The sequence below is a fragment of the Ornithorhynchus anatinus genome, chromosome X3, assembly GCF_004115215.2.
Source record: "Ornithorhynchus anatinus isolate Pmale09 chromosome X3, mOrnAna1.pri.v4, whole genome shotgun sequence".
Lineage (NCBI taxonomy): Eukaryota > Metazoa > Chordata > Mammalia > Monotremata > Ornithorhynchidae > Ornithorhynchus > Ornithorhynchus anatinus.
Window position 1 is genome coordinate 23,271,696 of NC_041751.1, and position 23,372 is coordinate 23,295,067.

The 23,372-nt window shown below is 50.3% G+C and overlaps 1 protein-coding gene across 2 annotated transcripts in view; it reads right to left on the bottom strand.

The window, feature by feature from the left end:
- The window catches only part of ECPAS (Ecm29 proteasome adaptor and scaffold), a 110,774-nt gene extending 93,575 nt beyond the window's left edge, over positions 1-17,199 (bottom strand). Inside the window, exons 1-2 of one of the 2 annotated variants that reach the window (XM_039910666.1) lie at positions 17,106-17,149; positions 7,222-7,335 (exon numbers count right to left, since the gene is read on the bottom strand). In XM_039910666.1, the coding sequence (XP_039766600.1) occupies positions 7,222-7,243 (22 nt within the window). In that variant the 5' untranslated portion in view covers positions 7,244-7,335; positions 17,106-17,149. Of the gene's footprint in view, positions 1-7,221; positions 7,336-17,105 lie in introns of both variants that reach the window. The other variant, XM_029053692.2, reaches the window with a different exon arrangement.
- Positions 17,200-23,372: the final 6,173 nt, after the last annotated feature.

Here is a 23,372-nt window from a genome sequence, read left to right on the forward strand (position 1 = left end):
GCTTTGAGTCTTTCCTATCCTACTCCTTCCCTATCCGTGACTTCCAAATTGTACCGGAGTTCAGAGAGATGACGAGAAGAGTCATCAAGCTGAAAGGAAGGCGGGACTTTCATCCATCCATTCGATCGATCGTATTTATTGAGAGCTCACTGGGCGCCCAGCACCGTACAGGGGCTTGGGAAAGGACAATACAGCAACATTCCCTATCCACAACGAGTTCACCGTCTACAGTGGGGGAGACAGACAGCAATCCAAGTAAATAGAGTTACAGATATGTACATTAGGGCTTTGGGGCCTACCCGTGAGATGCGGAGCTGAGAGCTGAGTCTGGACGCAAGACAAGGCTCTTTATTGGGTTAAAAATGCCTAAAAAATGTTGGAAACTCAATGTGGCTCCAACACTAACGCGGTAGACAACAGGCGCTGAAATAGCCCACCGTGAAACCTTCGTACTCTTGCTATAATAGAAAACGGTAAGACCCCCTAATGATGAAAGAGATACTGAGAGTTGGTGAATTTCTATCTTCTGAAATTTTTTTTAGGTCAGACATTTAGGACATGCTGGACTTCTCAGGGCCGAGTCCCCTGAAGAGAAGGCCGCCATTTTTCTCCTTGCATATTGCAGGGATTTTGCTCCGAAGACCCATCGGCCGTGGTCGCTCATTTCTTGCAAAATGCTTAGGTCATTCGTGAGACTGATTCATTCGCTCTCCGATGGCTCCTTCCCCACTGCTTTCAACCATGCTCGCATATCCCCTACCCCAAAAGAGCCCCAAACCCCGAAACCAAAAACCTTCCCTTGCTCCCACAGCTCCCTCCGCTTATCACTCCATCTCCCTCTCCAAACTCCTTGAGCGAGCTGTCCGCACCCACTGCCTCGACCCCTTCCGATCCGGCTTCCAGCCCCTCGAAGGTCACCGGTGATCTCCTTCGTGTCAAATCCAACGGCCTCTACTCCATCCTAAGCCTCCTCAACGGCTCAGCCGTCCTCAACATTGCCATCGCCCCCTTCTTCTGAAAACATTATCCAACTTCGGCTTCGCTGACAGCGCCCCCGTCCTGGCTCCCCTCCTAGCTCTCCGGCTGCTCGTCCTCAGGCATTTTATCGGGCTCCTCCTCCGCCTCCATTTCCCTAACTGTGGGAGCCCTCAAGGCTCAGTTCTGGGTCCCCATCTACATCCACTCCCATGGAGAACTCACTCACTCCCACAGCTTCAACTACCATCTCTAGGCAGAGGGTTCCCCGGACTACATCTCCAGCCCCGACCTTTCTCCTTCCCTGCAGTGCCATATCTCCTCCATGTCTAAAACGAAGCTCATCTTCCCACCCAAACCCTGTCCACCCCTCTGACTTTCCTGTCACCGTAGAAAGCACCCCATCCTCCCTCTTTTAGGCCTGTAACCTTGGCATTATCCTCGACTCATCGCTCGACCCACACGGTCAATCCGTCACCGAATCCCGTGAGGTCATCCTTCACGACGTCGGTAAGACCTGTCCTTTCTTCTCCGCCCGAAGCGCTACCACATTAATCCAAGCACTTATCCTGTCCCACCTGGACTTCCGCACTACTGCGTCAACCCCCTTGGTGACCTTTGGGCCGCCCGTCTCTCCCCACTCCAGGCCACACTTCACTCTGCTACCTGGATCGTTTTTCTTAAAAAACAAAAAAACCCAGTCCGTAATTCCCCACTCGAGAGCCTCCGGTGGTCGTCCATCCACCTCTGCAAACAGAAACTCCTTCCCTTTAAAGCACACAATCACTTTGCCTATTTTACCTCACCGATTTCCCACTACAACCCAGCACATTCACTTCTCCAGTGCCAACCTACTCCCTGCTTATCTCCCCACCAACCCCTAACCCACATCCCTCGTTCTAGCCTGGAATTCCCTCCCCTTCCAGTATGACCGACCGTCACCCTCCCCACCTTCGGCGCCTTATTAACATCACATCTCCTCCAAGAGGCCTTCCCTAAGCTCTCATTTCCCCTAATCCCTCTCCCTTCTATATCGCCCTTGAATTTGTACCCTTTCTACACTACCCTCAGCGCTTCTGTAGCAGGCAGGGAACATGTCAGCCAACTCTGTCAGACTGTATTGTCCCAAGTGCTTAGGACAGTGTGCTCTGCACACAGTAAATGCTCGACAAATCCAAGTGATTGTCTGAGACAATCACTCGCTGTCAACTTGTTGAATAGAGAACCCGTTTTTACTGAGAGTCATTCCCAGGGAATCGCCATTCACTTCCTCACTTACGTCGACTTCACGTTTCATGACCTTTAGAGCCCTGTATCTTTTGTCGGGTTCTTATCTCGTGAGGAAGAGAAGAGGGAGGGCGTACGTTAGCTGCTTGAGCTACAGAGCCCTGACATGAAGCACCGGAGCTGCTCTGCCATAGCGCAAGCACGCTCCATACGTACAGCAGCTGTCCTGTTGGATAGCTCCATGGAGAAAAACTGCCTAAGTCTGTTCCAGCATCCCCTATCACAGATCTATCTAATCTAACTGGAAGGGCAAGGACTCCATTGCCTCTCTGCATTTAAGTGGGTGCTTAGTATCTTCCCAAAATGAGAGAAAGAATAATTCTAATGAACACGTTTATAGCTAATGGTTAGAAATACCCAATCTGCACATTGTTTTTCCTTTTTTTTAAAAAAAAAAAAAGGGGGGGGAGCGGGGGAGACAAAGGAGAAAGAGACTTCCTCAAGGGTTCCATTCTCTTTCGGCCCGCCCATACATACGTGACAACACAGACGGGCTTACACAAATCCGGAGAAATGGACAGACACCAACACGCACGCCTGGACGTGGACAAATCCTATCACACGAGCAGACCCACGAGATAGAAGCAGAAGGAAATGTAGGGATGCGACGAGACAGAATAATCAGGAGCGAGGGAGCTGCCAGGGGCCGGGAGAGGGAAGGAAAGAAGCTGGTGATGGCCCACTTCAGCGTCAAAAAATCACTGCGCCTAATCCCCGGTCCCCGTCTTTACTGTCACAACAACAGGCCCTCCTCGGCTGCTCCCGTCCCTGTTAATCAGCAGTCCCTGCTCTCTCTACAGCAACCGACTATATCGCTCTTCTCTTCCTAAGACGGCCCTACGGTCCCCTAGGCTGTGAGCCCCGGTAGGACAAAAGGCTCTCTCCGACCGGATTGACCCCCTCGCCCTCTTTCCTCCCATCCTGTTGTCCTTCCCAACCAACTGCTGCCTGCTCTGGCCACGGGCCAGAGTGCTAGAGACTGTAGCCCAGATGGAGCCTATACACATGTGCTTACACAAAAATACACAGGGCATGCAGACACTAGGGAGGAAAGACAAATATCTAGGTGCCGGCTGCCTCTTTAATCCTATTTATGATTAGCAAATACCACGGGAGATGAGGCAGTATTGAGAGGAGAACTCTAAGCGAAACAAATGGATGTCAGGGGCTGAGAACATGTGAGAAAGGCTAATGTGGTTTGGTGAATCAATATTCGTTTGAATGACGATGGTGAAAGAAAAGAAGAAACGAGTAAGCGAGGGCTACTTACTGTAACCTGAGTTCCCCGATGTACACACGGGCGTCTACACTCGTGAGCTCGTCGCGGGCAGGGATCGTCTCTATTGCATGCTGTACTTTCCCAAGAGCTTAGTACAGCGCTCTGCTCACAGTAAGCGCTCAATAAGTACGACTGAATGAATGAATGCCACGTGACTGCCCCCAAAGACCCCCCAGCAGGGCTACCAACCTGGACGTAGGGGGCCCGAGCAGAAAGATTAGATTTCGCCTTCTAGGGGGCCAGCCCCTCTCCTCAATTTCCCCAAGAGAACCAGAGCCCTGCCAAAAGGAGCACAGAGGAGGAAGAAGAAGGAAAAAAAGTGTCTTCAAGAGAGGAGTTACGGTGGACGTGATCATTCGGTACGCTCAGTGGGCGTTAACTGGTAACGATACAATGTCCCCGTACGAACGATCTGGAAGGGAACGCTTTTCTGTCGGATAATTTTCAGCGTTGAACTGCCTCCCTCCTCCCACCCCCCCAAAGTTCCGCAATTCCAACTTCACGCTGACCTGGAAGGGGAACGAACGGTGGGGGGGGACACTTGAACTGCTCTAGGATCCCAGGAAGTCTACAGTCTTCGGGAAAATGGCGGCCAGATTAACTCTCCCGTGGACCACGGGGTATTAGATTTTGTGATTCCTCGTTATACGAGGGGCTGTGGTTCCGGTGTTGCTTTCGGCCGGGCCCCGGCTCACTTCGGCCCAGTGGAGTGTCCACACCGGCCCCCTCGGGCGGCCCGGACTCCAGCAGCTCTACTGCCAGCGTCAGGAACGTCGCCGCCCGATGGCGCCTTCACCCCACACGCCGGCCTACTTCCGGGCACAGGCGAAGAAATCCCCATGGCGCCAGCACGGTTTCCCTACCGCGCTGTGTAGGACGGTGGCTCGGGGGGTGGGCACGGGAACCAGGCCGCAGCGTGCCGGGTAGCCAGCCACCCCGGTAACCCAGCACGGCTCCGGTCCCGGCCCAGCGGGGGGATGCCCCTGCCCAAATGAAACCGGGCTGGGGAGGGGATGCAGCACCCACACCCCCTCCCGCCCCCAAACGCACACATATTTTCCTTCTCATTCATTCTCTCCCCCCACCCCTTGTCTCAGGCTCACTAGCAGCCCTCCCTCCTCCGCCCTCCCCTTTTCTTTTAGGCCGGGCCCCCGGGTCTGCAACCCGTAAAGCCCCTACGTTAATCTTTCCCAGTCCATCACATGACATCGCACTTTCACCGTCTGTTTCCCTGGTGTGGCGGTCTCCCCAGGGCCAGGACATACTGGTAAGAACAAACATCTTCTTTCACCTCTGGGGACGCTTACCTTGGAGAACTCCAGTTACTTCAGGTAACTCTTCCTTCTAGAGAGCGGGGTAAGAGACGTGCCGCACGGTCACTCTGGCAGAAGCCAAAGGCGATCACAAGGTCCCACAAGGCGAGCGGAATAGGTGCCGCGGGCCCAACAATCGGGACTCTCTCCCCCAGGTCGGATCCAAGAAATGACGGCCGACGGAGGCACGTGGCCCAGGCCGCGTGGCTGCCCTATCATTTCTCCCACGGGGATTTTCCACGGCTGCCAGATCCCTAGTGGAGGGGACGAGGTTGAGTCGAGGAGGAGGAGTTCTGCCATCATCTCAAAACACCGAGTGCAGCTATTCTGCCAAAATCCTCTGAGATGGTCCGGCCCCAGAAGACCGCAGCCCAGGAGACAGAGATCTGCCTCTCCACCCTGAATGCTACCGTGTCGGGAGTCTGCCAGAGAATAATCCATCACCACAACAGGGTTAAGGAGAGATATTTCAACCGGGGTGCTTCACAAACGCCGTCTGGGGGAAGATATCGTTTTAGCGGCGGGGGAGAGTTAAGGGGCTTTGGCAAGGTCACAAAATGAGGGAAGGACGAACGGAGACAGGATGCATCAAATACTTTACCCACCTGGAGGAAGGGAGCCTCTTCGGGAAAAGGACAGACGGAAAGAGATGGGGCCTCGGAAAGACGAAGGTGGAAAGAAGCCTCAGTACAGAGCTCGGCAGACAGTGCTTGAGCACTCGATATCAGACCCACGCCGTGACCTCACGTTGGTTGAACACCTTCGAGATTGCCAAGGGAACTATATACAGTAGGTGGTGGGCGTTTTTTTAATAGTATTTATTAAGTGTTTACTACGGGCCAGGCGCTGTACTAAGCCCAGGAATACATATACGCACAAGCTAATCACGTTGGACACAGTCCACGTCCCACGTGGGGCTCACGGTTTCCCCCCTCCACTTTCAGATAAGGGAACCGAGGCCCAGAGAAGTGAAGTGACTTGCCCAAGGTCACCCAGCAGACAAGTGGCAGAGCCAGAATTAGAACCCAGGTCCTTCTGACTCCCAGGCCCGGGCTCCATCCACTAGGCCACGCTGCTTCTCCTTAAGCATTTCGGAAGTTCTGCGACTGGAAAATACCAGTAACTCCAAGGAGGATGTAGACAGATGCACAGAAGAGAGTCCCACAATGAGTTCCTATCAAGAAAATGTCAGACGCTTCATCACCCCCCACCCTGCTCTGCCCTTTAGTGTCACTGACGGAGTTCGAATAGTCAGCTGGTTAGACCACGGGTGTCTGGCCCCACCCTGGCAATCCTCAAGCACCACACCACGCTGCTTCTTGCCACAAACTGGAGTACACTGTGCAGCGAGCTCCTTTTTGAAGACAGGAGTACTAGATAGCCCCCTTTGTACCAAATCTCTGGAAGTTACTACGACTGGATAAAACGGTTATCTTCCCTCCTCATAGCTCTCCCAAACATTGTGCTCCGCGCACAGCAAGTGCTCGATAAACGCCCCTGACTGATAGGCCAAGTCATCGTACTTGGAAGGGGATGATTTCTGCTCCCCCCAGATCCTGACAACCCCCGCACGGAGCTAAATTGAAAGGTCAGGCACAGGAGGGGAAGAAAAAAAAAAGTCGAGAATTGGGAAAAAATAAAATAAAAGTGAGGCTTTCCACTCTCCGGAGAGAGGTGGGCCACTGTCTCAGAATTCTACCCGTAATTGTTTCCACACCTTGATTTCCTGCGGTCAATAGCTACCATTTGGGAAAGGGGTCACGCCTCTTTTAAAAATCAATCTCCAATGCTCTGATCAGGAGTTACCTACCAGAATAAAATATTTCATTCCATCTGTTAAATGTTTTGCCGAAGAGTTCAGTAGATTGAGAACAAGAGTCAAACCTAATTCCACTTCTGCTTTTGAATGACATTCTTTTAGCGCCTCAGTCTTCCTAAATGATAACACCTCCCACCCACTTGCCAGAGATGAATGTCACAGGGATTTACGCTGGGTGATTAATTAAGCCCTAGGCAAAGTAGAGTAAAACGGCAAAAAAAAAAAAAAATACACCTCTGCATTTTAGAGTGCAGAGGTGAACCCCTCCTATGAATTTCAGAACAAAATAAAACGTTTTTTTCTCTACAACTCAGCTAAAACATACAATAAAGAAAACCCAACTTAATTTGATAGTGCTCAACGGAATACATTACAAAGAGTAGATATGTTCCCCACAGACTGAACTTTTCTTAAATGCTAGCCCAAAGAAAGGAAAAAATACATCTGAAATGAGAAGCCTGGGAGAAGTTTGCTAACTGGTGGTAAACTCATTAAAAAAATGCAAATACGTAACATAAAATACACCCTGGAGAGCTAAGTCTACTAACCTCTACAGTCAATGCGAGACATGGTTTATCCAGCCTTGACCAAAATCCTCTGGACCACCAATGGAATTTGTTCATCCACACGTACATATGCAATTGTATAAAGAATCTATTCTTCTGATACCGAAAAAAGAAATACAATTTTAAGATGCAAACTTAAAGAACTACTATCTCTAAAAAAAAATAAATAAGCACTTTTCATTTCTACCCCCAACATCTTTAAATTCAGATTGACATACAGAGTAACAAAAAATTGACAGCGATATCAGGATGAAATATATTCTTTAAATTCCCCAGGTCGGACTAATATTCCAGGAGATTAAAAAAAAATAATGAGATTATCGATTTTATAACTCCCAGATCTTATCTTGTCAAAGTAACCCTTTACCTGAACAGAGCATCATTCAGATGATCGCAAAGATTTTGAGGCCTCGACAGTGTCTTTAACGCTTCATATGAATGGACTCTCGACACCCACTGGGAAGCAGGGTGGGTTAGTGGGGTCGGGGGTGGATAAAAGCACAAGGCTGAGGGCCAGGAGATCTGGGTTCTAGTCCTTGTCTCCCTGCTAGGTGCCCTGGGGCAAGTCACTTAACTTCTCTGTACCTCAGTTTCCTTATTTGTTAAATGGGGATGAAATACCTGCTCTCCCTCCTTCATAGACTCAGAGCCCTACGAGGGTCAGGGACTGTGTCCAATCTGATTATCTTGTACCTACCCCAGGGCTTAGATCACAGTAAGCGCTTACCAAACACCGTCATTACCACTCGGGTCCCTAGGACGACGTAAAGCAATCATTTCTTACGATTCCTCAAAGACCTTTTTAAAAAATAGATGTTCCAAACACAAAGCGATTTGAATTTGTTTTTTTTAAACCAAGTTTACAAAAACATCAAGGGGTTTCTGACATGGGCCCAAAACAGTCAATGTTTTCTTCTCCGGGCCGTTTTATTTTCCATTAGGGAACCTTTACTTTGGAAGATGGAGCTCCTGTTGCTACCTGGTCATTATGTCAGTTTCGCACTTTAGGTCCCACTGATTCAAGTAAGGGGAAGACACTGACCCCCTCCTTGCCCAGTCTAATGAGCACTACCCTATCCTAATCCTTCTTGACCTCTCAAATGTCTATGAAATTGTGGACCACCCCCTTCTCCTAAAAAAGAAAAAAAAAATACTACCTACCCTTCTTTCCACTGGGAGTTCTCCAATTCTCCTCGCTCTGGAGCCCCCCCATTTTTATGGTATTTCATTCAAACGTATGTATCGAGTGCTACTGTGTGCAGATCACTGTACTAAGCGCTTGGGAGAGTTACGATATAACAATAAACAGACACATTCTCTGCCCACAATGAGTTTACAGTCTTGGGGTGGGGGGGGGGGACGGGGAACGGACACCAAACGTCCCTATGACACCTCTTTAAAAAAAAAAAAAGGTATTTGTTAAGCACTTACTATGAGCCAGGCACTGTACTAGGCACTGGGGTAAATACAGTCTAATCGGGTAGAACACCGTCCACGTCCCACCTGGGGCTCACAACCTTAATCCCTGTTTTACAGATGAGGTAACCGAGGCACAGAGAAGTGATCTGCCCAATTTCACCCAGCGGGCAAGGGATGGAGCCGGGATTAGAACCCACATCCTCTGATTTCCAGGCCCGGGCTCTATCCACTAGGCCACTTCTTCGCAGTCTCTTCGGCTGGCTGCTCTGCTGCAACTCATCCCTTAACTGCGTGAGCGACTCGAGGCTCTGAGTCTCCGTTTTTCCGAATTTATACTCACTCTGAGTTGGTCTGCTTCTTGTACCTCCGGCTTCCACCTCTACCTAGATAACTCCTAAACCTATCCGGCTAGCCCCGATTTCTCCCACCTCTGCAATTCTGCATATCCACTTGCTTTCAGGATAATCTCCAACAGGGCCCACCAGCCGGCACCTCAAATTCTCTAGGTCAAAAGCCCAACTACTCCCCTTCCCTCTCAGATCAACCCCTTCACCACGCTTTCCCAACGCAGTTGATGCCAGCACCCTTCTCCATCCCTGAGGCCCGCGAGCACCGTACCGTCCTCGAGTCCTCACTCCAACTCAGCTTTCGCGTCGTCAGCTGGTAAAATCCTCTCGGCTCCCCCGCCCCCAGACCCACACGCAAGATTTCCGGGATCCGCCCCTTCGCCTCCACCTAAAACAGCCACCCCCTTGCTCCGGGCATTCACCATAACCCAGCTAGATTACTGTGATAGCCTTCTCCCTGGTCTCCAGCCTCTCCAGTCCACATTTCACTTTCGCTGCCGGGCTCATCTCTTTAAAATGTCGTTCTTGTACCCATCTCCCCGTTCCATGAAACCCTTCAGGGGTCACCCCTTCCTCTCCTCATCAGACACTCCTGACTTTGGGTTTTAGGGCACTCCGACTCTTTCCCCCGCTGCGCCTGAGCTCACTGTTCCTTCCCAGCTCACCTCACCGTGTCTCGTTCTTGACTCTCCCACCCTCGACACCTTGCTCGTGCCCGTCTCCCTAGCCGCAATCCCCTCCCTCCTTCAAAGCCGCCGTGCCACAGCCCTCCTCATCTTCAAAATCCTCCTGAAATCCCCACCTCCTCCAGGTCCTCCCTTCGGTACCTGGCCCAAAGTAAGCGCTCAACAGATCCATCACTATGCTCACCATCAGAGCTACCCACGCAAACTGACTTACATTTGCCGGGCGGTTACTTGTCCACCTTTCCATTCTCTTCTTCCTCTTACCTGTACAGTCTTGGGTCTCGTCTGCCCTGAGAAACTGAAAGCTCTTTGAAGGGAGGGATCCACCTTTCCCAACTCTAGTGTACAATCCCAAGCACTCTGCACGCTGCTCGGCACGCGGCAGGTGTTCAGTATTACCGACGGAGTAAAAACAGTCTCCGTACTCTACTGCTCGGGAGCTCAAATGGAAAGGCTTAAGAGAGGGAACAAACAACGCGAGACGTGTCACTTACCTCACTGCCTAGAAATTCCTTCCCAATAACAAAACCAATGCCATCAAGTTCCAAAGTGATCGCTATCCTCAAAACCAACAGTTTGGAAGAGGAGGGGGTGGGGGAGAGGGAAAGGAAGAAAGCTTCCCAAATTAGGGGTATTAAAAATCAAAAATGAAAGGGGCTTTTTTTCTCTCCCAGGAGCCCGAGGTCTCACGTAACGTACAAGAAACGTCAGCGAAACGGTGCCCTTTAATATTTCATTTCACCAGTTGAAGAACTAAGACTCCCTATTCTTTTATCTCACTATACCTTTTTAGAGATCTCAAAGCACTTGACTTCTGCCAACTAGTCTCACGGACGCTCACCCCGCCGAATATCGCCGACGCTGACGCTAGGAGAGGAAACAGAGCTCGGACTGCAATTCAAAGACTCCCATCGCTGGAGGCTGGGGCCGATCCCACGATTGTTATTATTTGCTACTCATCCATCAGTGGTATTTATTAAGCGCCTACGCGCAGAGCACCGTTCTAAGCGTCTGGGAGAGCGCGAGAGAAATCGGCGGACACCTTCACCGCCCATAGTGAGTTTACATCTATTAAGCACTCACAATGGGCAAAGCCCCGTACTAACTGCATGAAAATCAACTTCAACCCTCAGTCGCTATCCCACGAGGGGCTCACAATATAAGTACGGGAAAACGGACATCGACAATAAGAATTCACACAATTAAGAACGATTTGAAATTCAACCCTTAAAAACCACCAGTAAAAAAACGTTAGGCAGGACTTGGAAAGTGGCGGTTTTCTGGTAGCAGAATCGTACTGTGATTCATATAGATCGGAGGGAAGAAGAACTGTATTTCCCTAACGATTCTGGTTGCAGTCTTTCAAAAAAAGCAAAAAAAACCCAACCTGGGCTCTTCTAAAATCAGGTTCTTTAAAGCTGAATCATAAAGGTGGAAAGGACTCTGAGAAATCATCTAGTACAGATCATTTAGTTCTGAATCACTAGACCATCTAGGACAGACGGTAGTCTCTTCCAGTGTGTTATGACTCTGAAACTCAAGGAGTTCTGCCTAATGACCAAAATCCAAAAAAAACCTCCTTTAATTTAAACCCATTTCCCTCATCTTCAGTGGGCATGGAGAACAACTGTTCAAATATGTAAAGGGTTATTCTGGGAAGTATGCTAAAGACAGACAGCTAATATGTTTTCTTGTCTCTAGGCTAAACCACCCAATTCCTTTAACGTTCCCACACTGGCAATGCGGAAATTTTCCATCCTTTAGATCGCCGTTGTCATTCTTTTCTCGACCCTCTCTCTATTTTCCCTACATCTTTTCAAAGCACCATGACCAAAACTGGGCAGAATTTTCTAATAAAGGTCTGACTTGCGTGGGGTGTTGCAAAAGGATGCTTTCCAAACTCTTATGTCATACTCTTCAGTATTTACTGAGCCCCTGCCTTGTACAGAACTCTGTAGTAGACACTTGGGAAAAAATACAGATGTATAATAGCCCCTGCTCACGTAGAGGGCCTGGAACCAACAACTAATCATTTACTTTCTCTGCCGTGCCCTAGGAATTAATATTTCCTAGCACCACGTTGGCTTCTTAATAATGGCATTATACTGCTGACTCATTTAGCTAGTGTTTGACTCTCACCTCCTCGGACTTTAACTACCTTGGATTTATGGGATCTGTTTCTGCCCCTCACACGGGGCCCTATTTCATCCTGTTTTGCGTCAGTTTGTGACTTTCAGAACAGCCCAGTTAAAAACGTGCAAAATTCCAGAAACATAAGGAGGCTGTCAGCTTCCCTCAGAGCTGAATGCAGGTGCATCGTTCCGTGTACGCTTGACTTTTCCGTGTACACTTGACACTGGGGCAGCTGAAGTAGGACGGCTTTGATCCCCTGTATTGAATTTCAGGAACAGAGGGGCCAACTCCTCATTTTTTAGGGAGGAGGGGAAAGGACGGTAAGGAGGCACGTGACCACTGCTCGGCCACCGTTCTCTTATACTCTCCCAACTGCCGGTGCTCTGTACACAGCGTGTTCGCCTCTCCCTCCCTGCGGCCTTATCACCTCATCCTCTTCCAGGCCCTCTGGGGCCTACGAAACTGTTACCGGCTCCATCGGGATTTGTGAACTTCTGTTTCAATGGGACGTAAAGGGATGGGTTCCAAACCTATCCGACAAACTACTGCCTCCATATATTCACGGACCTAACGCGTTTAGAGGTGCTGGGGGCCAAAATGCAATATCCAACTTTAAAGCACCCCTCCCCGCCAGGATTCTCACACCCTCTTTTTACTGGCGAGCTCCTGTTTCCATCAACTGCCTTCCCTAGGTGCTATCAAACCCAAATAGTCCCTCCGCTGCAGCTGAAGTACACACAGCTACGGTTCTTTGGAATGCTCCCCCCCGCCCCCAAAATCAAAACTCGTTTTTCTCTTGATCACAACCCTATCCATATCGGAGTCCTTGGTATTACCAGGGTACATTGTTCAGGCTTGAAACCTGTTTCAGAGACCAGTTTTTTTGCGAGGGCCTGCTGTGCGTAACTAGGCTCCACTTCATTTAATACGGGACTGAACTGCACTGTAAAAGACACACCCACCCCACCCCACCCACCCAGGGGAGCCAAGCTGGTGTGAATCACAGCAGGTCTCCGTAGGACCGGAGTATCCGGCGACGACAGAGGAAGAAAGGCCAAATGGAGCCCGGGCTGGAGTAAAACTATATCGACCCCATTATACAACAAAAAGGTTCGATCGAATTAGGGAAATTAGAAGGACAAAGTAAAGAGACGCAGAGAGCAATCAATAAAATGATTAAATTAGAGCAAAGGGGGACAGATCGGAGATTATGTGGTAATGGAGGTAGAGGCCGTATTTGCAGGAAAAAACGTGCCCGGGATGACGGGGGACTGCTCTCCCTGCGACACTTGGGGGAAGGAGAGGCCGTAATAGCTCTCCTAAACTGCAAAACCCCCAGATTACTGAAAATCCACACTGCAGCCCTCGTTGCCTTTGACACAGTGCGGGGGGACACAGACCTTTTCTTCCAACACATCCCAACGGGCTCACGCCATTAGGTGACCAGTCCCTAAATCCCTAGCGGTGTTCTAACTCAACACGTGATTAAAAAGACTCGGTACAGGAGAAAGGAGTGTACGTTTTTCCGGATCCGTGGTCGCTTTTGGTCAGGGGACCGTGGTGCAGATTCAACTGGACTCCTGGTGTGCTTTGACTAACGGGTTCCCGCTTATCGTGGTGCTCGGTGATATATACTGATATATACTTTACACGATTTATGATTCCTAGCTCTTTAGGTGTGAACCAGTTGACCTCCCACTAAACTGTAAACTTTTCCAGGAGAGAAGCTAATGACCCACCTAGTCAACCGCTGATACCCGGAAGAAAAACTCGGGCTTCCTTTTCTCAGATAGGGAAGGAGCGGGGCCTAGTGGAAAGAGCACAGACCTGGGAGTCGGAGGACCTACGTTATCACCCAGGGCCTGCCACTTACCTGCCGTGCGCCCTTGGGCGTGTCGCTTCACTTCTCTGTGCCTCAGTTCCCCTCATCTGCAAACTGGGGGTTCAATACCCCTTCTCCCTCCTACTTTGAATGTGAACCCCACGTGGGACCCGATGGTTCTGCGTCTTCCTCGGCACTTCGAAAGCTCCCTGACACACAGTAAGTGCTTCAATACCACCGCTGTTAAATTTTCCTCCCCCTCTAACTCCAAGACATCGGGTTAATATACCAACCACAGTGCAGAGCAGTGTACTAGACTCTTGGGAGCCATAAAACCACAGACCTCATCCCTATCCTTGAGGAGCTTATGGTCAGAACTAAATCCTAAATGACATCAGTAAACTGCCAAGTAGGCTCTCTCACTACAAAAAAATGTTCCGAGTTTTTCATCGTCCCCCCCCCCCCGCTCCCCCCCACCGTGATTTGTTTCCTTCCTCTTCTTTCTCACCTCCAACCCCCACTTCCTGCCTGTTTGTTCATTTCCCCCTTTAACTGAGCTAATTTCAGAGATGGCAGGGGGATGAAGAGTTAAAAAAAAAACGATTTAAAAAAATCAGTTCATTTTACTTGAAAGGTAGTAAAAGTTTTATCTAAAATGGAGCTTGGGTACCGTCTGTATTTCATTAACTCATTTTCCTCTATTTGCATGAACAATCGGTTATTACAGTAGTTTGAAGAGTATCCTCAGAACGTTCTAGACAAATCGGTTACGATTATCAGAGGGCAGGCAGTACCCGGATTTCGGAAAATATATCCTTCCCGGGAAATTCAGAAGTGGATACGGCCTAGATCAAACCGAATTCTCAATGACACGCAGGTTCCGGTACTCTGTGTCAGGGAACGTGGCCGGTAAAATCCGTTAGGAATTGGGTTTTTCAAAAAGTTAGATCAAGTAGCTTTTCTGAGAGCCATTTCACCATTTCCAGCTTCCAAGTTGGGGAGTTTGGGTCAGAAGAACTATTTTTGCTGTTCTCAAAGAATTACCGGTGATTAAAAATGTCCTTGACAATCCTAACAATTCCAAATCACGTCAGAAGAGGCGAACGTGATTTCCATTATTAATTCAGATGGAGCTGAATTAATCACTGGATATCTGATCTACTCTGTCCTATTTTCTAGGTTTATTTCAACCCTTTAACAGAAACTGTGAGGGAGCTGGGGTCACGGGGCAGATCTGTCGTAAAATATCACTTCCGAATTATCTGCTTCTTTATCCCACCAATCCGCCGCCCTACGAATGACCATAGTTTTGGGGGGCGGGAGGGCGAGTTTCCCTCTATTTATAGAACGCCTCGCAGGGTAGTATCCGGGAACTTGAACGAGAGCGTTTCTCTGGGACCAAAAATAATTCCTAAAAGAGCCGCTCGAGACGAGTTTTGAGATATACTCGGTTTCTCCTCCTCGAGGCAATTTCACGGCAAGTTCTGTCCACGATCTTGGCTAACCCACCACACGATGCTCTTCAACTACCCTACTAAAATACGCCAGTTAACGCTCTTCGTTGGTTCCAATGGAAGAGTGTTAGGAGGCGTTGGGGAAGCGTAGCCTTCCACGGGAAAACGTGCAAAAGGCAGAAGGTGTCCCCAACGTGCAAAAAGCCGATCCCCCCCCCCCAAAAAAAATATATATAAAATATTTTTAGCGGTTAAAACTATAGCTGACGTGACCGAAGCAGATATGTACATATATAATACATGGAATAGAACACACTGTGAATTTAAAGAGGTGAACGTTTATGGATAAAAGCGTTAATCCCTCAACGGGAGCTCTGCGTCCCCCGATTTCACACCCAGGCCTAGTCCACGGATGGAATTGAACCGGCAACTTCAATTCACACTCTGATTGCCGCTCCGTGGTCCGGCTGGGTTCTATCATATCGCCTTCCGAGGCTCTGCTTCGAGGTTTCGGGCCGTCCCGGGGTACGCCCGACACACTCCCCTCCGTGCAGCCTATGTGCATTCCACCTTGACGTGCCAGAACGCGCCATGAAAATTCAATAACTGCGCTATCCCGCAAAAGCAATAAAAGAGCGTCTGAACGGGGTGGGGGTCTGCGGTTTTTTTTTTTTTTTTTTTAACAACTTCAGCCTCGAAGGGGAGGGCATCTGGGGGGGGGGGGGGGGAGGCTGCTTTTTAAGAAGATTCCGTCCCTTCCACGATGCGTTCCTTACAAAAAAGGGAATGACGTCCCCCAGCCTCGCCGCCGCCGGTGAAACGGCAGCAGTGGACTTTTACCGCTGCAAAGGGGTCGGGTTTTGCAAAAAGCCCCAAACGATTTCAGAGTGCACCTTCGATCTCTAGCGAGAGGAGACGGCCGGAGAAGGAAAGCACCGAAGGCCTTGCCCCGCTCCGCTCCTTTCGAACTACATTTCCCATAGTGCTTCGGAACGCAAACGGGAACGCTTCCGGCCGTCCAACTCTCCCATTTAGGTGATGTAACGACTGCCTCCATACCGATTTTTTTGGGCTTTCCAAGTTCGGATTTTTTCAAAGTTGAATTAATCCCCCTCCCTCCTTTATACGCCGGCTTTGGGGGCAGTTCGAGCCCCCTGGAAATAAAAGCTTGTCCGTGCGCGGTGTCCCAACTACTCGCCCGCGTCGGGATCTGGGCCTCGGCCGAGGTCCTCCTTGACCTTTAGGCAGCGAACGGCTAGTTGGCTATGGAGTCGTAGAGGTCACGGGGACCGGGCCCACCCGGGCGAATGAGAGAGCTCACTGGGCGAGTAGATTTTGGATCCCCCCACCCTCACTCCGCCTGCCCCGATGGGGAAGCCCGTGTCGGCCTTGGGCCTGCCGAAAATCGGCTCCGCCGAGGGAAAGAGGGAGGGGAGGGCGCCGCAAGGAAATTTAGCTAAATCATCCCTAGCCCCTCACCTGGTCGCCTCGGGAGGTCTGGGGGGTGGAGGGGGGATTTTCTGGTTCCGCCCCGACCGGGTCTCTCCAACGTCCCCCAAGTCCGCCCCCCCCCCCCGCCCCCGGCTAGCTGGGACTGGGAAGGGGCGACCCCAAACCGGGCTATAAAATGGGGGCAGAAAGGTCCCAATCTGAAATGGGGTGAGGCCGCGAGCTCCCCAGCGCCCTACTCGGAGGTCGTTTTTTGGGGGGGGAGGCACCGCCCGGGGCTTCGGTTTCAATTTCCCAACATGACGGTGCAAACGGGAGGCCTAAAATTCCGCCTCTTCAAACACCCCCGCGCCCCCCCCACCATCTCCCTCCCACCCCCCCCTTCTTCCTCGACCTCCCCGCTCCTCCCTGCCCAAGACGATACGACGAGGGGTGGGGTGGGGTGGGGAAGGTTTGACCCCGGGCCGCCGCCCCCCCGGCCCGCCCGGGGACGAAGACCCCGGCCCGCCCGGCCCGGCGGCCGAGGGCCGTCCGGCCCAACGTCCATGTCACTTACTGAGCTCGTCCTGAGAGGCCGAGGCGGCCGCAGCCATGTTGCGCCCGGAGGGAGGGAACTGGGCGGGCGGGCTGAGGCGGCGAGTGCCTTCGGGGGCGGGGGGGGGGGAGGGTGTCCCCTCTCCTGCCCCCCGCTTCTTGGCCTCCTCCTTCTCCTCCTCCTCCGGCGGGCCTTTAGGCCCCTTCTTCCTCCTCCGGTCACCCCCCTCCTCTCGGGGAGGAGAGGGAAGCAAAGGAGCGACCTCGTCTCCTCTCCCTCCTCCTCCTCCACCGTTTCTCTCCCGCTCGCGACTTCCGTCCCCCCCAACGGCCGCTCCCCTCCACCGTTCGACTCTGCGTCGCCCCTGCTCTTCTCACTTGAGTTTTATATTTAGAAAAAGCTGAGCCATCCTCCCGAGTTTCAAATGGCTCTCTTCCTCCTCCTCCTCCTCCCGCCCGCCCCCCGCTCGCCTTTTTCCCCTCAAGCCCGATCAATCCGGCGCCCTCCCTCTCCCCCTTTCCGTCGGGAAATAAACTAACCCAAGAGCTCCACACACAGATAGAGCGCAGGTACTAGCCCAGCCTTTTCCCAAAACCAAACCCGCACAACACATTAAAATATATTTTATGCATATAAAATATATATGTGTGTGTGTATATGTACGTATATATGAGCCCAGGGAAGCTTCTCTTCAGCTCCCCCCTGGTACTAGCCCAGGCTTTTCCCAAAACCAACCCGCATAACATATTAAAATATTTATATATATATATGGGTGTGTGTGTGTGTATGTATGTATGTATATATGAGCCCAGGGAAGCTTCTCTTCAGCTCCCCCCTGGTAATAGCCCAGGGTTTTCCCAAAACCAAACCCGCATAACATATTAAAATACTTATTTATATATATGTGTGTGTGTATGTGTATATGTGTGAGTGTGTGTGTGTGTGTGTGTGCACCCAGGGAACCTTTTCTTCAGCCCCCTCCCCCCCCGCTACTAGCCCAGGCTTTTCCCAAAACCAAACCCGCATAACACATTAATATATATATATATATATATATATATATACACACACATATATATGTGCACCCAGGGAAGCTTCTCTTCAGCCCCCACCCCCCCCCGGTACTAGCCCAAGCTTTTCCCAAAACGAAACCCGCATAACACATTAAAATATATTTATATATATATGTGTGTGTGTGTGTGTGTGTGTGCACCCAGGGAACCTTCTCTTCAGCCCCCCCCCCCACTACTAGCCCAGGTTTTTCCCAAAACCAAACCAGCATAACACATTAAAATATATTTATATATAGGTGTGTGCATATATAAATGTGTGTGTGTGTGTGTGTGCGCACCCAGGGAACCTTCTCCTCAGCACCCCCTACTACTAGCCCAGATTTTTCCCTAAAGGACACCCACACAACAAAATAGCAAAAAAATAGATATGTCCAGGGAATCTCCTCTTCAGTCACCCCTGTTACTAGCCCAGGTTTTTCCCAAAAGGACACCCGCACAACAAAATTGCAAAAAATAGATATATACGTCCAGGGAACCTTCTCTTCAGCCACACCTGGTACTAGCCCAAGTTTTTCCCAAAAGGAAACCTGCAAAACAAAATTGCAAAAAAATCCATATATATATATGTCCAGGGAACCTTCTCTTCAGCCACCCCTGGTACTAGCCCAGGTTTTTCCCAAAAGGAAACCCACACAACAAAATTGCAAAAAAAAAATATATGTGTGTATATATGTGTGTGTGTGTGTGTGTGTGTGTGTGTGTGTGTGTGTGTGTGTGTGTCCAGGGAACCTTCTCTCCACCCACCCTCCATCCCCCTTTCTGGGACTATTACCTCTTTCTTTAGAGATATATTTTTCCACCCCTAAAAGAAAAAGATTTCATAGGGATGAATACGGACCTGAGTCCACGCTGACCTCCATGCCTGGTGATGCTGCACTTTTTTTTTTTCCACTTGAAAGAGGAAATGTGGGTCAGCTGCAGAAAGAAGGAAAAAAAAAAAAGAACCAACCCCCCTCCCCCCGCAAAAAACCCCAAAATTTAGTTTCTCCCCCTATCTGTAGAAGGAGGATTTTTCAACTCCCCAAATCCTGGCTGGCATCCCTGCAGCCCCACGTGGTAGCGTTTCCCAACTTGGCTAACCGAGAAAGCCCTTCGACAAGGAATTTAAGTTTCACATCTGAAGGCACGTGGTTGTCACGTTGGCTTTAGACTTCAGCAGGTGAAAGCTGCCCCTTAAAGGGTGGGGATCGAGGAGACGCAGCATGGTGTAGGGGATAGGGCACGGGCCTGGAAATCGATCAGAAGGACCTGGGTTCCAATTCCGGCTCCTCTAATTGTCTGCTGGGTCACCTTGGGCAAGTCGCTCCACTTCTCTGGGCCTCAGTTCCCTCATCTGTACAATGGGCATGAAGACCGTGAGCCCCACGGGGGACAGGGACTGTGGTCAACACGATTCGCTTGTATCCACTACAGTGCCTGGCACATAATAAGTGCTTACCAAATACCATAATTATTATTATTATTCCTGCTGCCTTCAACAAGAAGGGGATTAAGGAGATGGGAAGCAGGAAGCTCTTCCCTGTCCCTTCGCCAGAAAACCTTCCTTGTTCCACCGCTGACTTCATCTGAGATCTGCTGCAGGCCACGGTTCTGATGGCTTCGGGGCTCTGTCCCAAATTTTAACTGTTTTAAGGGGTTTGGTTTTTTTTTAACAAAAGTAGTAATTAATATGAATATTTTCGTGATGGTTTGAACCATCTCTCGAGGGCCCGACAAGATGGAGAAAAGGAAACGAATGAGGGAGGCCTGTAACAGAGTCGACGTGTATTTACGTTCACTCTTTAAGCTCAAGAAAGGATGGAAATGAACAGGAGCATTGTGGATATATAATGATAATGATGTTGGCATTTGTTAATATCTAGATCGCATATCGCATCGTGAAAATTCCTTCCCTTTAAATATAGTGATTTGGGGAGTGATGCTGATAATAATGGGGTTTGTTAAGGGCTTACTACGTGCCAAGCGCTGTTCTAAGCGCTGGGGTAGACACAAGGTGATCGGGTTGTCCCCCGTGGGGCTCGCAGCCTTAATCCCCATTTTACAGATGAGGAAACTGAGGCACAGAGAAGTGAAGTGGCTTGCCCAAGGCCCCGCAGCGGACGAGTGGCGGAGCCGGGATTAGAACCCACGTCCTCCGACTCCCGGGCCCGGGCTCTTTCCGCTCAGCCACGCTGGATATCCACGTCTGTCTTTCGGACCTCCCTCCGTCAATTTAGGCAGAAGCGAAAGGGTTGTTGGCCGTGTTTGTCCGCTGTTCTTAAAAATGGTGTTATCGATTTAAAGTCTAAATCGGATATCGCATCTCGGAATGCGTATTTTTCGCTTTGACAGACCCATGGGAAAAGAAATTTGGAAATTAAACTTCAGAGGAGAATAGATGAAAACCCTTCCTCTTTCAATCCCTTCCCTCCTTTTTAAGCTTCAGGTTGGTGTTGTGAGAATTAACGCTGGCCGTGTCCTTTGAGATCATTAGATGAAAGGCGTTCTATATGTATTAAGTTTTATTATGGAAGACGAGGCATTCATAAAGATGGGATGATGGTTTTACTATCTCATTTCAGAGAGTAACTTGTAGCAGATCATGTTTCCAGTCACCAGTGTTTTAAGATGTCAGCTTTTTATAATTGCTACAGCGTGCCAACCCATTTTAAATTGGCAGCTGCTTGCCCAACTAACTCAGAGGCATGTTCGTGGGAAACATTTTTAGACCTACCCTGTGACCTATCTTAGCTGCTGGGACTTCCCATCTGTTTTGTTTCCAAGGCAGAGTTTCTTCCGAGCTCCCGAAGAAGCGAGCGGGTATGTTCGGATAGGGGCTAGCTGGTCCGTAAATGAAAAATTGCAGAAAATCTCAAGAGGGGTGTGTATGCATTCGTGGACGGAGAGGTCTTTACGGGATTATCGGAAGGAAAGATTAGGACATTAGATGGTCCAGGCGCCATCATCCAAGCATTCTTGGCGACGGCTGTCAGAGACCAAAAGCAGGCGGGATGAACTGGCACGGCGTCCCTTTTGATGGTAATTACGGCATCCGCCGAGCGCTTACCCCGTGTCGAGTGTCGGGGTTGTGAGCTCGGACACGACCCCCGTCCCGCGGGGGGCTCGCGGTCTGTCTCATCCCCGTTTTGCAGCCGAGGAAACTGTGGCCCAGAGGGGTGGTAGCCGTTTGCCCAGAGTCACACAGCAGGTCAGGGGCGAAACTCAGTCCCGTGCTCTTTTCCACTGGGCTACACTGCCTCCCCTCTTGGGGGGTGACTAGAACCCAAGAGACGAAAGATGCTGCTGCTGCTGCTGATGATGATAGTATTTGTTAAGCGCTGACTACGGGCCAGGTACCGTTCTGAGCGCTGGGGTAGATAGAAGATCATGCGGTTGTCCCACGTGGGGCTCGCGGTCTCCACCCCCATTTTCCCGATGAGGTCACCGAGGCCCAGAGAAGCGGAGCGACTTGCCCGGGGTCCCGCAGCAGACAAGCGGCGGAGCCGGGATGAGAAGCCACGACCTCTGACTCCCAGGCCCGGGCTCTTTCCCCTAAACCGCGCTGCTTCTCCTGGGATGCTAGTACCAGTACAAAGGGAAATGCAATTATTTTCCGCTATGGCACAGTAGCACTGTTCTTGAAGAACCCCGGGGTGCGAGAGAATCCTGTTACACCATCCGTTTCACTAGAATTTAACGGATTTCGGGTGGCCGCGGTTCGAAGAGACGTCGTGACTGACGCTGTGCTACAAATTCTCCCTATTATTTTTATGTCCACCACTGGTAGGAGGCTGGAAACCTCCGCCACGCATTGCTGTTTTACTCTATCAATACCGCGAAGTTACAGACACACAAAGCACAGTTCAGAAAGGCCGAGGCAGAGGCTAGTTAGTATGGGAGCCTGATACCTTGATCGACGGCTCGTGCGTTTGCCCAACTGAATTTACTCGCACCGATTTTTGAATCTCGTTATACCCGGAACAGACTCGCGTTGAGGGAGGAACGTTCCCCAATTCTTCCGTGGTGTTAGAATGCCGATCGTAATAACGATAATTGCGGTATCTGTTGCACACTGGGGCGGATACAAGGAAATCCCTCTTCCCACGGGGGGCTCGCGGTCTCGATCCCCACTTGACAGACGAGGGGACCGAGGCCCGGAGAGATGAAGCGACTCGCCCAAGATCACGCAGCAGACAAGTGGCAGAGCCAAGCTTAGAACCCAGGGCCTTCTGACTCCACTAGGCCACGCTGCTTCTCCAAGCAAATCGCGTAATGAAAACACGTTAGGACAAATATGACTCTGACTGTAAACTTTCAAAAGCGCCATCCCAATCCATTTAATTGAGCTCCGTGATGCTTTGGGGGATTTCATCACGAACGGCGGAGGGGACCGAGCACGGCCCTGGGAGTAAGAGGGTCATGGGCTCCGATCGCGGCTCCGCCGCTTGTCTGCTGCGTGACCTTGAGCGAGTCACCTCGCTTCTCTGCACCACAGTTACCTCTTCTGCACTTGTGTGCATAGAGGTACGTATTTCTATTTCGATTTATTTTATTGATGATGTGGCTGTATCTATAATTCTATTTATTTACATTGATGCCACTGATTTACTTGTTCTGCTGTCCGTCTCCCCATTTTCGACCGTGAGCCCGTTGTGGGCAGGGATCGTCTCTGTTGCTGAACTGTACTTTCCAAGCACTCAGTACAGTGCTCTGCACACAGTAAGCGCTCAATAAATACGATTGGAGGAAGGAATGAATGAATGACTGAATATGGGGATTGAGTCTGTGAGCCTCACCCGGGACAGGGACTGTGTCCAATCCGGTTTACTTGTACCCACCCCGGCACTTAGTACAGGGCCTGGCACATAGTAAGCGCTTAACAAATACCATCTCATCATTATTAGTAACATTATTATTATTATTATCTTTGGTCTATAGGCAAGAGGATTCAATGAGTGATTTAACAGCAGTGATGAGACGGAACTGTCTCTAGCAATCAGATATAGGGCGATCCTTAGCGGGACATTCAGTCGGAGATGTTGATAATAATTACGGAATCTGTTAAGCGCTTACTAGGTGCCAAGCACTCTTCTAAGCACGGGGGTAGATACAAGGCCATCAGGTTGTCCCACGTGGGGCTCACAGTCACAGTCTTCATTCCCATTTTACAAAAGGTGAGGTAACTGAGGCACAGAGAAGTTAAGTGACTCACCCAAGGTCACACAGCAGACAGCGC